The sequence below is a fragment of the Rana temporaria genome, chromosome 4, assembly GCF_905171775.1.
Source record: "Rana temporaria chromosome 4, aRanTem1.1, whole genome shotgun sequence".
NCBI lineage: Eukaryota > Metazoa > Chordata > Amphibia > Anura > Ranidae > Rana > Rana temporaria.
In genome coordinates, this window is record NC_053492.1 from 34,552,479 (window position 1) to 34,568,533 (window position 16,055).

At 43.4% G+C, this 16,055-nt stretch overlaps 1 protein-coding gene across 1 annotated transcript in view; it reads left to right on the top strand.

The window, feature by feature from the left end:
* LOC120936105 (killer cell lectin-like receptor subfamily G member 1) overlaps positions 1–14,729 on the top strand; it is a 28,543-nt gene extending 13,814 nt beyond the window's left edge. Inside the window, exons 3-6 of the mRNA XM_040348222.1 lie at positions 1,412–1,535; positions 4,601–4,749; positions 11,476–11,591; positions 13,661–14,729. Coding sequence (XP_040204156.1) covers positions 1,412–1,535; positions 4,601–4,749; positions 11,476–11,591; positions 13,661–13,763 — 492 coding nt within the window. The 3' untranslated portion in view covers positions 13,764–14,729. The remainder of the gene's footprint in view (positions 1–1,411; positions 1,536–4,600; positions 4,750–11,475; positions 11,592–13,660) is intronic.
* Positions 14,730–16,055: the final 1,326 nt, after the last annotated feature.

Genomic DNA, 16,055 nt, shown 5'->3' on the forward strand with positions numbered 1-16,055 from the left:
GTTTGCAAATGACACCTAGGCCCAATAACAGCAATGAGGGGGGTAATGATACATGAACAACAATGTTTCCCAAGTCAGTCAGCATCAGCAACTGTCAGAACACCCACCAGTGATTGCAGGAGATTAGCTGAAGTCATGAAACCACCCAGGTATCCCATGTCTAAATAGTATTCTAGTAGTATTAAATGGTATTCTTACTTTTGTCTCATCTGCAGCTGAATCAAACTTCAATTTCTTTCCCAATACTGCGCAATGAAGAAGAAAGATTGCTTCACGAGTCCTGCAGCTCTCTCCCGCCGCGCGTCTTCTTCTCATGCTCCCAGTCACGCCCAGCACGTCAGGCAGTGTGGATTTCTCAGATGCTTTCATTGGGTAGCAAGCTAGCATGTGACCTCCGGGCGCTCATTCTATGTTACGCCCACTCGGACACGTCACCGCTAGCACAAGGAATTGTCGGAAATGTAGTTTCTCGTTACGATTTCAGCATTTTTTTTCTTTGACATTGTCCCGGCGTGCCACGCGTTCGCCATCACTGCTTTAGGGTGTTAGAATAAAAAAATTTAATGTTTGGGGGTTCTAATTAGAGGGAAAGAGATGGCAGTGAAAATAGAAAAGGGAAGCTCCATTAGCATTGCTAGTTGTCTTGTCATACCAACGGCCACCACAAGATGGCGCCAGATTGCAGACGGCCACTAAGCCGCGGCCTCAATTGCCAGCGCGGCCCGAGGCGATCACTTGGTGGGGGCGCACGGAGACACAGGATACTCCAGCTGTCGGCTGTGCCACCCCAGGTCGCTAATTCTGGTTGCAATTGCGACCTGGCGCCCGCGGTTTGTCGAACCCTGGTTACATGATTCAATCAAATTGCACAATTTTTTTTTTTTTTTAAAGCTAACTAGACTATGCGGTGCCTGGGTTTATATTTCTTTTATATGAAGAAAGGACCTGGTGAAAATAAAATTGTACAGTGAGCATTTCCACCAAATTTGTTGTGGGGGTTTATTTTTTGTTTTGGTGAGGAAGGTATTTATGAACAGTGGCAGTCTGTAGAATGAGGTATAGGTTGCAGAACTCCGTGGTGCCACATACTGTCAGAATATTGTGAAATATGGTTTTTATACCAGCACTGATGTCCCTCACCATAAGCAATTGTTCTAAAGAGGGCATGTCCACCAAAATGTGTCAGCAGTAGTTTGACTGCTGTCAGGACCTTGCGCGGTCCGTCTTGTAGAACACCATTTTGTTTCCTGATTTTTGTACAAAGCTGGTATACCTTTGTGTTTGTGGTTTTTGTTTCTAATAAAGAGTTGCCAGTTATGCCCTAGGCCTGTGCACCCTTCTGTTTTGTTTGTGACTGATGTCCCTCATTGTAACTTTGTGTACATGGCTAATAAAATGCTTGTCTTTATAGGCTCAGTCTTCGGACTCTGAGTGGTGGAAGAGGCTCAGCAAAAAATCTGTGATTTGTGGAATTCTGGTTATCTCATTGATTATCACAGTGATTTTCCTGTATGTGAAAATGGACAATGCACCAGGTAAGACCTCTATTCCTTTAATCTATTGTGCACAAACACACACAAGTTGTCCACTTGGAACCTCTGGTTACACAGGCAAACTTTTCCTTCGCTTAAAGTGTTTGTAAAACTCAAACAGAAAATAAACAGCACACACTTCTATAGTGTGTACTAGCCTCAATCCAGAGCACTGAGTCTGGTCCCTCTCTGTGCTATCCTGCTATCCACATTAGTCATTAACCACTTTAGCCCCGGGCCTGTTTTTCAGAGTCGGTGTTTACGAGACAAAACCATTTTTTTTTTGCTAGAAAATTACTTAAAACCCCCAAACATTATATATTTTTTTTTTTTCTAACACCCTAGAGAATAAAATGGAAGTCATTGCAATACTTTTTGTCACACCGTATTTGCGCAGCGGTCTTACAAGCGCACTTTTTTTTGAAAAAATTCACTTTTTTAAATGAAAAAATAAGACAACAATAAATTTGGCCCAATTTTTTTATATATTGTGAAAGATAATGTTACGCCGAGTAAAATGATACCCAACATGTCACGCTTAAAAATTTCGCCCGCTCGTGGCATGGCGTCAAACTTTTACCCTTAAAAATCTTGATAGGCGACGTTTAAAAAATTCTACAGGTTGCATTTTTTGAGTTACAGAGTAGGCCTAGGGCTAAAATTAATGCTAAAATTAATGCTCTCGCTCTAACGATCGCGGCGATACCTCACTTGTGTGGTTTGAATACCGTTTTCATATGTCGGCGCTACTCGCGTATACGTTCGCTTCTACGCGCGAGCTCGTCGGGACGGGGCGCTTTAAAAAATTTTTTTTTTGCTTTTCGCATTTATTTTTATTTATTTTACAATTTTTAACACTGAAAAAAAAAAAAAAATTATCACTTTTATTCCTATTACAAGGAATGTAAACATCCCTTGTAATAGAAAAAAGCATGACAGGTCCTCTTAAATATGGGATCTGGGGTCAAAAAGACCTCAGATCTCATATTTAGGCTTAAATGCAAAAAAAAAAAAAAAAATTTGGAAATGTCATTTTTTCAAATGACAAAAAAAAAAATGTTTCTTTAAGACGCTGGGCGGGACTGACGTTTTGACGTCACTTCCGCCCAGCGGAGCTATGGGGACGGGCGAAGGAGATTTTTCCTTCAGTCTCGTCCCCGCTCAGCTGCCGGATGGTCGCGATCTCCTCCGCCGCTACCGACGGCTCCGGTAAGCGGCGGAGGGCGCGGAACAGCGGCGGGAGGGGGCCCCTCTCCCGCCACCGATAACGGCGATCTCGCGGCGGATTCGCCGCGGAGACCGCCATTATCGTTAACACGGCCGCCCACAGAAGAGATGAATATCTCGATTGTGGCAGCAGCTGCTACCGTTACCGAGATATTCATCTCTAAAGTGATGACGTATAACGACGGTGGGCGGTCGGCAAGTAGTTAATGGAACTCGTCAGCTCCCCCTCCCAGGTGATACAGCCCCAACTGTGCATGTTTACCAACCAGACTGTGTATAAAGCTTTCTGTGCCAATTATTTATGCTCTTTATCATGTGTGGGTGTGATCTCAATGGTCAGAATGACCATTGAGTGGCTAAATGTACAGAATATAACTGAGTACTAAGATTTGTAGGTAAAGTTGATCCAGGGTAAATACGATTGCCTCTCGGGGGATCAGGAAGGATTTTTTTCCCCTGCTGTAGCAAATTGGATCATGCTCTGCTGGGGTTTTTTGCCTTCCTCTGGATCAACTGTGGGTATGGAGTTGGGTGTATAGGATTTTACTGTGTTTTTTATTTTGTTTTTTTATTTTTTTGTGGTTGAACTGGATGGACTTGTGTCTTTTTTCAACCTGACTAACTATGTAACTGTCACTATACTGCTCTACCTGAGCATTATATGAAAGAACACATCCCTTTAGATATGCATCCCTGCTGGCCATTGGGTGCTGCAGACTTTAGCTGTGCAATCTGTTTGTTTGCTTTCTTATGCTCCTATACCAGTGTTTCTCAACTCCAGTCCTCAAAGCGCCCCAACAGGTCATCTTTTCAGGATTTCCATTATTTTGCACAAGTAATTTGATCAGTTTTACTGCCTTGGTAATTACCACAGCGGTTTCAGGGAAATCCTGAAAACATGACCTGTTGGGGTGCCGTGGGGACTGGAGGAACACTGTGTATGTATGTATGATTATATTGTGACAGGAAGTCAGGTAAATCTATGGGTGTTGTCACAGACGGGACATACATTTCTGCCTTGTTTAGACAATACACCAATTGTTAGGCGTCGGCTGCAAATGTAGCCAGAAAAAGTTTTAAGGGCGTTGGAAGACTTCAGCTGTTCAGAATGAGGCAATTAAGGCCTCTATAAGTAGTCCACTGAATTGCTGCATGCTGAGGCTTTCTGAGTGAAAGAGCAGTAGCTGAAGGTCTTCTGAGGAGGTGAGGAGGAAATTGATTTTTCTGTGTGATTAAAAATCAAGACTATTGTTTTCTGCTGTATGACCAGCACTGTCTGCCCAGCACTAGGCTGTGCCAGACTCCCTAGATAGGTTCCTGTGTGGTGAAGGTAGACGCCCCAAGTGGCCAGGGTTTATTTTATGTTTGATTTTGTTTATGCTGTTTGGATGCTTGCACTTGTTTCCAGCAAGATGGAAGAATAAACCAAAATCTTTGTTTTCAATCGTCTTCGACTGCCTGTCTGTATAAATTCAGTGTGTGAACCCATCCAAGGGGTCACACGCCCTGCTACCGAACTAACCCTAATATATATATATATATATATCACACATTATAAACCATAATTCATGTTAGCCTGTCATTGCTGTCAGCCTTTGTGTCAAATGAGGCTTCCACCCTAATATGTATTGGCCACCACTTGAGGTAGGTTGTTTGGGCAGCCGCCAATGAATGGAGACCACGAGGAGTTGTATAGTAGTGTGGTGATGTAGATTTAGAGCCTGGAAGAAGGAAATTAAAGGGTTCAGCAGGGCAAAGGGAAGTGCAGATATTACAGCAGCTGAACTGTCTACATATTGGATGTGTTCCAATCCTAATATCCACCCTGTGGTTTTCTCTAGTGTGCAAATGTTCTTCCTGCCCCAACAAGTGGACAAAATATGACGACCTCTGTTATTTTGTGTCAAAAAATTCCACTATTTGGAAGGAGAGCCGCCAATACTGTGAGAAGGAAGGGGGGTCCCTGCTGATCCTCAATGATACAGTGCAGGTAAGTGAACATCCATGCGACAGGTGAATGCCAGCTTGGTACAATGCTGCCAATATCAGTATATGGGCATGACTATTCCATTATGTGAACATTGGAATAAACCCTGTCAAGGTTAAATGGCTCTTTCCAAGCCGGGCCTTTTCTGGCACTTTTATTTAAATGTACAATCAGTATTTTTTGCTGGGAAAGTGTGTGTGTGTGTGTGTGTGTGTGTGTGTCCGCCCCCCCCCCCCCCCCCCACATGGTGTGTTTTTTTTGTTTTTATTTTATTTTTTTGTTTTTTTAACCACTTTAATACCGGAGACTTTCATCCCCCTTCCTGCCCAAGCCATTTTTTTTTTTTTCGGCAATGTGACCCTTTTGAATGACAATTACGCGGTCATGCAATGCTGTACCCAAATGAAATGTTTATTTTTTTTCCCACAAATAGATTTCTTTTGGTGGTATTTGATCACCTCTGCAGCTTTTATTTATTGCGCTGTAAACAAATTTGTTTGCTATAATATACAAATTATTATTATTTTTTTTTTTTCCCGTGACTGCGATATTGCGGCCGACACTTTTGACACATTTTTGGGACCATTGACATTTATACAGCGATCCATAAAAATGCACTGATTGCTGTATAAATGTCTGGCAGGGAAGAGGTTAACACTAGGGGGCGATTAAGGGGTTAATGTATTCCCTAGGGAGTGATTCTTACTGTGGGGGGAGGGGACTGACTGGGGGAGGTGATCGATCGGTGTCCCTATGTCAGGGGTGTCAAACTGGCGGCCCTCCAGCTGTTGCAAAACTACAAGTCCCATGAGGCATTGCAAGGCTAACAGTTACAAGCATGACTCCCACAGGCAGAGGCATGATGGGACTTGTAGTTTCGGAACAGCTGGAGGGCCGCCAGTTTGACACCCCCTGCCCTATGTACTAGGGACACTGCATTGGTCTCTCCCTGACAGGACGTGGATCTGTGTGTTTACACATACAGATCCACGGTCCTGCTCAGTTACTGGGTGCCCGGCGGACATCGCGGCTGCTGTGCACCGGGTTCCCAGTGACGCGGTGGGCGCACACCCCTTAGTGCCTCGGGAAGGCGCCACGTCATATGATGTCCGCCCAGAACGAGAGGCTGATCGTCCGGCCGTCATATGACGGTGGGTGGTGGGCTAGTGGTTAAACACATTTTCATTTTGGGGGGGGGGGGGACAATTTTTTTTTTTTTTTGCAAAAGAAAAAACACTATACATAACTCTTAGATTTTACAAAAGAGGTTACGCTGAGTTAAATGGATACCAAACATGTCGTGCTATAAAATTTGTGCACGCCTGTGCAACAGCGATAAACAACATATATTTTACTATCCATAGGTGATGTTTTAAAAGCCTTTTACAGGTTACCACTTTAGATTTACAGAGATCTAGTTCTAGAATTACTGCCCATGATTTGACATTCCTGGTGATGCCTCCCATGTGTAGGACGATCGCTGTTTGTGTGCGTTCGGGGCCAACGTGCTCATTCGCCTTTGCATGGGGGGGGGGGGGTACCATTTTCCCCCCAAAAAATTAAAAAAAAAATGATTGTGGTCACAAGGAATGTAAACATTCATCTGACAGAGCCTCTTTATGGAGAGATCTAGGGTCTATAAGGGCTCATGCTCACTGCAGCTAAAAAAAAGCTGCTTTTACATCAGCGTTGGTGCCAACTGCAAAGAAGCAAAGAAGCAGGGAGTAAAAAGCGGCGCACACAGTAACACCTTTTTAAACATTGTTTGGCGCACAGTTAACCATTTGATTGCCACTAGATGTTAACCCCCTTCCCAGCCAGTATCGTTAGTACAGTGACTGTGTATATTGGCACTGATCACTGTATTGGTGTTGCTGCAGATATCGGTGGCAGTTGACCAGTTCCCACAGTGTCAGATTGAGGTAGTGAGTTCCAGAGGATGGGAGAGGCTCTGGAGAAATCCTGGAGACGAGCAAGGGAGGAGGAGACGAGCGAGTTTGACAGTAGGAGGTCTTGAGAAGAGCGGAGAGGACGGTTTGGGATATGTTTGGAGACCAGATTGGTGATGTAGCTCGGGGAAGAGTTGTGGATGGCTTTGTAGGTTGTGGTTAGTATTTTGAATTTAATTCGCTGGGTGATGAGGAGCCAGTGCAGGGATTGGAGGAGAGGTTTGTCAGACACTGAGCAGTTGGTAAGGTGGGTAAGCCTGGCAGCGGCATTCATGATAGACTGAAGAGGGGGGATAGCCTATAGAGAGGCAGGCCAATATGAAGGGAGTTGCAATAGTCAAGGCGAGAGATAACATGGGAGTGAATGAGGAGTTTGGTTTCATTTGTTAAAAAGGGGCGAATTTTAGAGATGATACGAAGGTGAATTCTACAAAACTTTTGACAACGATTGGACTTGAGGCTGAAATGACAAGTCAGAGTCTAGGATTACACTGAGTACCCTGGCGTGAGGGGAGGGACTGATGGTTGCATTGTTGATTTTGATGGAAAAGTCATGGGGGGGGGGGGGGGAATATTGGTAACTCCGTTTTAGAGAGATTTCGTTTAAGGAAGTGGTGCGACATCCATGCTAATATGTCAGTTAGTAAGTAAGGAGTGAGGAGGAGTAGACAGATTTGGGTGTCATCGGCGTATAGGTGGTATTGAAAGCCGTGGGTGGTTATCAAGTGACCAAGGGAGGAAGTGTAGAAAGAAGTGGTCCTAGAACAGAGCCTTGGGGGGACCCCCACAGAAAGGGGCAATGGAGAGGAGGAGACAGAGTTGTAGGTAACACTGAAGGAGCGCTGTGATAGACAGAGAACCTGGATAGAGCAGAATCTTGGAGGCCAAGGGAATGGAGTTTATTGAGGAGGAGCGGGTGGTCAACGGTATCAAAGGCCGCAGAGAGGTCAAGTAGGAGTATGGAGTACTGGCTGTTGCTTTTAGCAGTTAGTAAATCGTTAGTAAATCCTTAGTGATTTTTAGTAAGGCAGTTTCCGTGGAGTGCTGCGAGCGAAAGCCAGACTGTAAGGGGTCAAGAAGGTTATTTTCACTGAGGTAGGAGCTGAAATGGTTGTAGACTAGGCGTTCTAAAAGTTTAGAGGTGAATGGGAGCAATGAGATGGGTCTTAAGTGGTTCAGGTTGGTGGGGTCCAGTGAGGGCTTTTTAACCACTTGCCGACCTCCTCATGTAGATATACGTCAGCAGAATGGCACGGACAGGCACATCAACGTACCTGTACGTGCTCTGCTAGACGTGGGTGGGGGGGTCCGATCGGGACCCCGCCCCCCGCTACATGCGGCGGTCGGTAAGCCTCCCAGGAGCTGAAGAACGGGGAGAGCCGTATGTAAACACGGCTTCCCCGTGCTTCACTATGGCGGCGCATCGATCGAGTGATCCCTTTTATAGGGGAGACTCGATCGATGTCGGTCCTACAGCCACACCCCCCTACAGTAGTAAGCACACACTAAGTGAACACTAAATGTTACAGCGCCCCCTGTGTTTAACTCACCAACTGCAACTGTCATGTTCACAATAAAGAATGCAATTTAAATGCATTTTTTGCTGTGAAAATGACAATGGTCCCAAAAATGTGTCAAAATTGTCCGAAGTGTCCGCCATAATGTCGCAGTCACGAAAAAAATCGCTGATCGCCGCCATTAGTAGTAAAAAAAATAAATGCAATAAAACTATCCCTTATTTTGTAAACGCTATAAATTTGGCGCAAACCAACCGATAAACGATTATTGCGATTTAATTTTTTTTTTTTTTACCAAAAATAGGTAGAAGAATACGTATCGGCCTAAACTGAGGGAATTTTTTTTTTTATATATGTTTTTGGGGGATATTTATTATAGCAAAAAGAAAAAAATATTGAATTTTTTTTTCAAAATTGTCGCTCTATTTGTTTATAGCGCAAAAAATAAACCACAGAGGTCATCAAATACCACCAAAAGAAAGCTCTATTTGTGGGGGAAAAAAGGACGCCAATTTTGTTTTGGAGCCACGTCGCACGACCGCGCAATTGTCTGTTAAAGCGACGCAGTCCCGAACTGTAAAAACCCCTTGGGTCTTTGGGCAGCATATTGGTCCGGGGCTTAAGTGTGGGAGTGATCTGTGCATAGTGAATGGACGTGACCTGACACACACACACACACACACACACACATAAACACATGGCGGCCTTCATCCCTAATTTGGTATATGGAAAAGAGGGGTGAGTGGGACTTTAAATGAGGGAACGCCATGTCAGAGGGACTAATACCATAAATATTAGGTTACAGTACATGATATATTTATTACAATCTTTAATACATGTCAGATATTTTGTATCAAGTTGATGGGGGGGGGGGGGGGGGGGGTGCCGCTCCTGGTAATGGGGATATATAGTAGCCTTGGAGCAGCCGTTAATTTGCCTGACTCGATCACCAGGAACCACACCTCTGATCATACACACAGGTCACCCTCATTGCTGGGAGCTTGGTCACCATTTTTTGGTATGTTTTTTTCCTCCCTTGTTTGGCTTTGTTCCTTACACATTTCCCCATACACTCCCCTTATGGGAACACATTGATACCTTGCTACTGCATTTTTTTTGTTTACACTTGTTTTAGGAACACTATGCACTCTAGCATTTTGGATCAGGCTGTGACCACCGTATTTTGCTCCGGGCGCTCTGTTCCCCGTCCTTGGAGGATGTCCCCGTCTCAACCCTGGTGGAGACATCATGCCCGAACCCCCCTTTTTCCTTGGCAGATACCGGACTGGTCTTGAGGTTGTAGAGTAAGTCTCCCAACTGTTTCCATCCTATTGGGACATAGTTGCTGTACTTCACTATTCATAAGGCATTATTATTTATCCTTGTTTATTTCTAGTATACTGCTTTAAAACACTCCTGATGAATGGCTGAAATGCCAGGAAACGCGTAGAGTGCCACTAGATGCCACTAGTCATCTGCTTATACTTCATATGTTTTTTAATTGATCCATTTTATCATGTATATCTGCCATGTCTGTTTTGTATTTTTGTATTGCATGCTATGAGCAGCACATTTAGAGTAAGTCTTGTGACTACCTATCTGATATGAAATATCTGACATGTATTAAAGATTGTAATAAATATATCATGTACTGTAACCTAATCTTTATGGTATTATTCCCTCTGACATGGCGTTCCCTCATTTAAAGTCCCGCAAACCCCTCTTTTCCAGTGATCTGCATGTTTTAGAGGGGAGGAAGGTGCCACTAGAGAGGGAGAGATTGAAGATGTGAGGGAGCATAGGATAGAAGAGGGTGACCATAGTAGGTGTGAGGGAACAGGGTCCAAGTGACAATTGGTTAGGTGAGAAAGTTTTGTAGCCAATTCAAAAGAGCAGAGTGTTGAAAGTGCCGTTAGGCAAGTTATGTTGAGTGGTGAAGATGTACAGACACTTCTTTCTTTCACATTTTTGTAAATAATAATAATTTATTGTGAGTTATTTTGAGGGGACAGCAAATGTACACTTATACAAGCTGTACACTCACTACTTTTGTAACAAAGTAACAAAGTGTAATTTCTTCAGTGTTGTCACATGAAAAGAGAATATTTCCAAAAGTGTGTGTGTACACACACACACACACACACACACACACACACACACACACACACACACACACACACACACATATATATATATATATATATATATATATATATATATATATATATATATATATATATATATAATTAGGGCTGTGGAAATGAACTATTAATTCATCGATTAATCTTTAATTATTTTGATCGATCAAAATTATTTTGATTGGTACTCACCTCTCCCCCGGCTTCCGGGCCTTCAGGAAATTCCGTCGGAGATCCAGTGATGTCGCGGACACCGGCGGGGCTTGCCGTGTCTATCTGAAGGGCTCCTTTGCTGTGCCTTCATATCTGCATGCCAGTGGGACCTTACTTATCTGCCACACGCAAGGGCTGTTACACTTCCCTCTATCAACCTGGGATTCTACAGCCATCCACTGGGAGTTGTGATAGTTCCCTTCATGGGACATCTACATGCCGACGGACTGATGTTATCCTCTCCTCATCTGGATTCAGCAGTGGCATCGTTGTACACATTTTTATACCAGTATCGTACTTGGCTACATGTTTTTATGACTGCTTTTGCTACCGTTTGGTATTATGCGCACCATTTTTACAGTTTATGTAGCTACATCGATTTTCTCTAGTGCAATATTTATTTTGTTACCTACTTGAAGACTATAAAAGTTTTAATGCTATTCCCATCGAGCTCTGCCTTTGTGTGTTTTTTGTATCCTGCTATCCATCTTTCCAGTGGTTGGTAGCTGCACTGGGAATCCGCCTGCAAGGAGATCAGCTAAAACTAGTTGGATCTGTATGTGCGTTATAATTAATCGAAATTAGTTGATTGATCGATTAAAAAAAAAATTGATTAATCGAACACAAATTTTAATCAGTAACAGCCCTTTATATATGTGTGTGTGTGTGTTATATATATATATATATATATATATATTAATTACACTTTTTTTCTTTTTTTTTTTTTTTCCCACAAAAGTGTACCCTTTTACAGTAGTGCAGTGCTAAATGGCAAAAAATAGCCTGGTCGAATGGGTAAAATCTTCCGGAGGGCAAGCGATTAAGCAATGCCATGTTTGTATTTAGATACGATAAAGACTGTTTGCATAATAAAAAAAAAATAAAAACTTTTAATTGTCTACTGTCTTGCAGCAACAGATTGAGGAACTTGTCCTGTTGCGGAACGATCACTGGATTGGCCTACAAAAGGATCCAGGGAGTCAAGAGTGGAAGTGGGTAAATGGATCCATCTACAGTGGCTCTGTGAGGTGAGCACAATAAGACATGACAAGCTAGATTGTCGCACCTGTCATGTATAATGCTTGATGTGCGCACTTGTTTGTCTTTATTGTGACTGTTGCTATGCATTTGACAGGTATGAAGTGGAGGCATGTAGAGGTGTACATGCCTTGCAATAGCTTTTAGCAGTTCTCCCATCTCAAATAATAGGAGGTGGAGGGAAGGAGTAAGCTTCAGTGTTGCCAGCAAGTTTTGGAGCATTTAGGTGTAGAGGCATGATCCAAAAATTACTCAAGGCAAATACCTGTAGTTGCTGTACATGCCTGTCAAAGGCTTGGAAACAAACCGGTTTGATTCAAAAGCATGTTTAACCTTCTCTATTTAAAATGTTTGTTTGATATACTGTCATTGTTGGGGGGGGGGGGGGGGGGGGAAACAGGTGTGAGAGTGCTTCTACCTTCCCCCAAAAATTTTAATGAGAAAATGTATTATTTTTATATATATATATATATATATATATATATATATATATATATATATATATATATATATATATATATATATATATATATATATATATATATATATATATATATATATATATATATATATATATATATATACCGTGTCCGAAAGCAATTGTGTTGCAAAAATGGGTGTGGCTTAAAATATGCTAAATATTTGATGTGGCTTAAAGGGGGTGTGGTTAAATTGACTCTTTTGCCCTTTTAAGTCCCCTTTACCATCAGACCCCTCCTTTACTATCAAATGGGTCTCACCAGTGCAATGTGATCAGAGCAGAACCCACCTGGCTTCAGATGCAGCTGGAAGACTGGTTCCGCTGCCCCCCAACACTTTTATAAACTTTCAGAGGAATGTGGACACCAGAAGCACTGAAGACTTCACCTATCTGCCCCCTCCCCAACTGATCTGCAAACCAAGACACAGCTCCACCTTTACTGCTCTGTATATGCTGCAGCTGGTGTTCTGTCGGATAGTGCCCACTATCGAAGTGCCTGGGATGTACTGCACATGCGTCAGATGGAACCGCACACCAGCTGATATTGCGATCAGCTGTTGAGACAGGACCTGCGCGCACAATAGGTCATCGGAAGAAAATTTTCTGTCAGATTGTGCCTCGTGCTGCCGAGGCGTGTTCATGTCAATGAGGGGTGGATTTTTAAAAGATGGGCAGTGCTGCAAAACAAATCTTTTTATGCTAGTTTGCTAAATACGCCCTGCAAACCTGCCCATCAACATGAAAAATGGCAAAACATTATTTATTTTTTGCCAACATGTACAAATCTGCCCATCACCAACATGGAACACGCCTCGCCAGTGCAAGGCACTCTGAATCAAATTTCTTCCGTCGGATGTTGTGCGCAGGTGCTGTCACAACAGCTGATGGTAAAATCAGCTGTTGTCGGCTTGTCCCGGGCACTATCCACTTGAACACCGGCTCCAGTGATTGGCCAGGCTGCCTCTCCAGATGCTGCTGCATCTGCTGCGCCCTGCCACTCTGTCACATCCTGATGTTTGTCTTGTGATCAGCTGTGTCCAATCACAAATGTAAATGGCCAGTTATCGGCACTCCTTTTTCTCATGCTGACATGGGGAAGGGAGAAGAGACGATAACTGGCTTCTCTAAAAGGGACATCTACACTGATCGGGGTGCTGCCAATGTGTTTCCACCAGTGCCTCCTCAGTGCTGCCGAAGTACAGCCTCATCAGCGAAAGAGAAATACCTGTTTCCAAAATTGTTATCAAATTATAAAAGATGCGTTTCGTTATTTGGGGGGGGAGGGGGGGTCTTATTTTGACTAGCAAAAAAAACAAAAAACTAGTGATTAAATACCTCCCAAAAGACCGTTTTATATGTGTGATAAAAATGTTGTTTGAGTACAGTGTTGCATGACTGTGCAATTGTCGTCATTCAAAGTGTGAGTGCTAAGAGCTGAATATTGGTCTTGGCAGTAAAATTGCCGGGTAGGCAATCTGTGCCATTGCCAAATTTGCTGTTGGCTGATAGTATTCATTCATGGAAATGGTCTGGTGCTCTCTTCATTGTTCCATAACCTGGTGTCTTGTGTCTTCACAGAGATGGAAAAGATCTGCGGATGAACTGTGCGTACATTAATGATGGTATTGGGGCTCTGGACTGCTCCTCACAAAGACCCTGGATCTGTATGAAGGCTCTCTGAAGTGGGCACATCAGCGTAGTCGAGACAGACTAACTAGATCACTTCTGTGATAGGACGGTCTGGATAAGATGTCTCTAGCCAGTACACGGAATTATATGTGCTGGAGGAGACTGGCAGACTTATAGGGTCCTCCCTGTTCCTGGAGGTGAGGTATCCTGGTATCTTCAGCAGATCTCCTCTGTATGGCTTGCTGTAAACTTGCTCCAAGACTGCTGTAGTCGCCTGAGCTGCTTTTTTTTTTTTTTTTTTTTTTTTTTTCCACCATGACTAAACGCTGGCTCTGCACTGAAATCAATGTGTATATATTATCCCTAAGGGATGTGATGTACCAACTACAGCAATCTGCAGTGTCCGATGGGCGACTAACCCAAGCACTGAAGTTTTATACTGTATGTTGTGCTTTTTAAGGGACAGTTTACCCGCACAGAATTTATTATTATTTCTTTTTAAATACAAGTCAATCTATGTCACAATCAATATAAAACGTATTCACAAAGACGTATGATCCTACAAAATGGCTACATTTATTGGTTGACATAAATATTTACATGAAATTAAAATACCAATTTCGTTACATGAACGACTTGAAAAGCAATAAAAATACCTGCAGACTGGGCATGCAGTCCCTTTGATATAATGCTGTCATGATACATTCTCAATTTGGTTCAATAACCTTGTGTAAATGACAATGAAACAGAATGTCTGTCTGTATTTCACACGTCCAACCGTTACTATACTGCAGGTAAGTAAGTGGTTAACACTGTGAAATAAATTGGACGTTTGTTTTGTCACTAAAATTGGAACTATGGAAAAATGTAATCTTTAGAGAAAAATCTACCAGTATTGATTAATGAGAATAAATCATAATTGCTAAATATTCAATACTTTAGAGAACAACAATAGATTCAAGATAAAATCAAAAATTACATAATTACCCATTCCAAAATGGCTATTTCCTACTGGCAAGTGACCAGAGTTAAAGCGGATGTGCCACTAAAAAAATATATTAAAAGCCAGCAGCTACAAATACTGCAGCTGCTGACTTTTAATATAAGGACACTTACCTGTCCTGGAGTCCAGCGCCGATCGCAGCAGATGACGAGCGATCGCTCGTCACCCTGCTGCTCCCCCCTCCATCCACGGTGAGGGAACCAGGAAGTGAAGCGCTCCGGCTTCACTGCCCGATTCCCTACGGCGCATGCGCGAGTCGCATTACGCGCGCGCTGATTGGCTCCCGCTGTGTGCTGGGAGCCGAGTGTTCCCAGCATACAACGGGGGACGGACGGGAAGCAGAGAAAAAACACGTCTTTTGCCCGTATCGTAGGGCCGGAAGTGGGTGCAGATACCTGTCTGTAGACAGGTATCTGCACCCCCCTCCCCCCTGAAAGGTGTCAAATGTGACACCGGAGGGGGGGAGGGTGCCGATCAGCGGGACTCCACTTTAGAGTGGAGACCTGCTTTAAGATGGCTGCGGTGGCTTTCTATTGAACTTCATGGGTGTAAAAATATGTCTTCATGGATGGTGCAAGTGTGTCAGTCTGTCAGAGTGTAGATCTCCCAGTGTGCCCCTTAGGGTGGGTCCCTGAGTGTCTCTTGTCCTCCCTGTAGGAATGACTCCTCCTGAGTATCCCATTCATTTAATTTTTCTTCTCTTAAATACTATCTCTGGACAATAAGATTATGAATGACTTGTATAGCGCAACTCATGCGAACTGAATCGCCTCTGGGCGCTTTTTCCAGCCAGAGTCTGCTTGGCTGGTGCGGTCATTTTACTCTGTAGGATCATGACACGCTTGGGACACAGTCATACACACAGATATTCATATATATACTGGGCCAATTTGGACAAGATCCAATTTACCTACCAGCATGTCTTTGGAGTGTGGAAGGAAACCGGAGTACCCGGAGGAAACCCACGCATGCACAGGGAGAACATGCAAACTCCAGGCAGTTGGTGTCGTGGTCGGGATTTGAACCAGCGACCCTTTTGCTGCTAGGCGAAAGTGCTACTCACTGCACCACTAATTTTATAAAAATTATACTGAGTTCTGCCCAAACGGAATGTGTCCTTAACTCTTAGGTTAGCTGCAAATATGGGAGCGACTGCCTGACTCTCGCCTCCCCTTCTTAGATCGATGATTTTCAGGTAATATCACCTTCAACCACCAGGTGTTTTTTACATGTATTCTGAGCCTAACTCTTTAAGTCAGTGGTCTCAAAGTACCGGCCCGCGGGCCATTTGCGGCCCGCGGACCAGTTATAAATGGCCCTCAGGCAGGGTGGAAGTGAGGG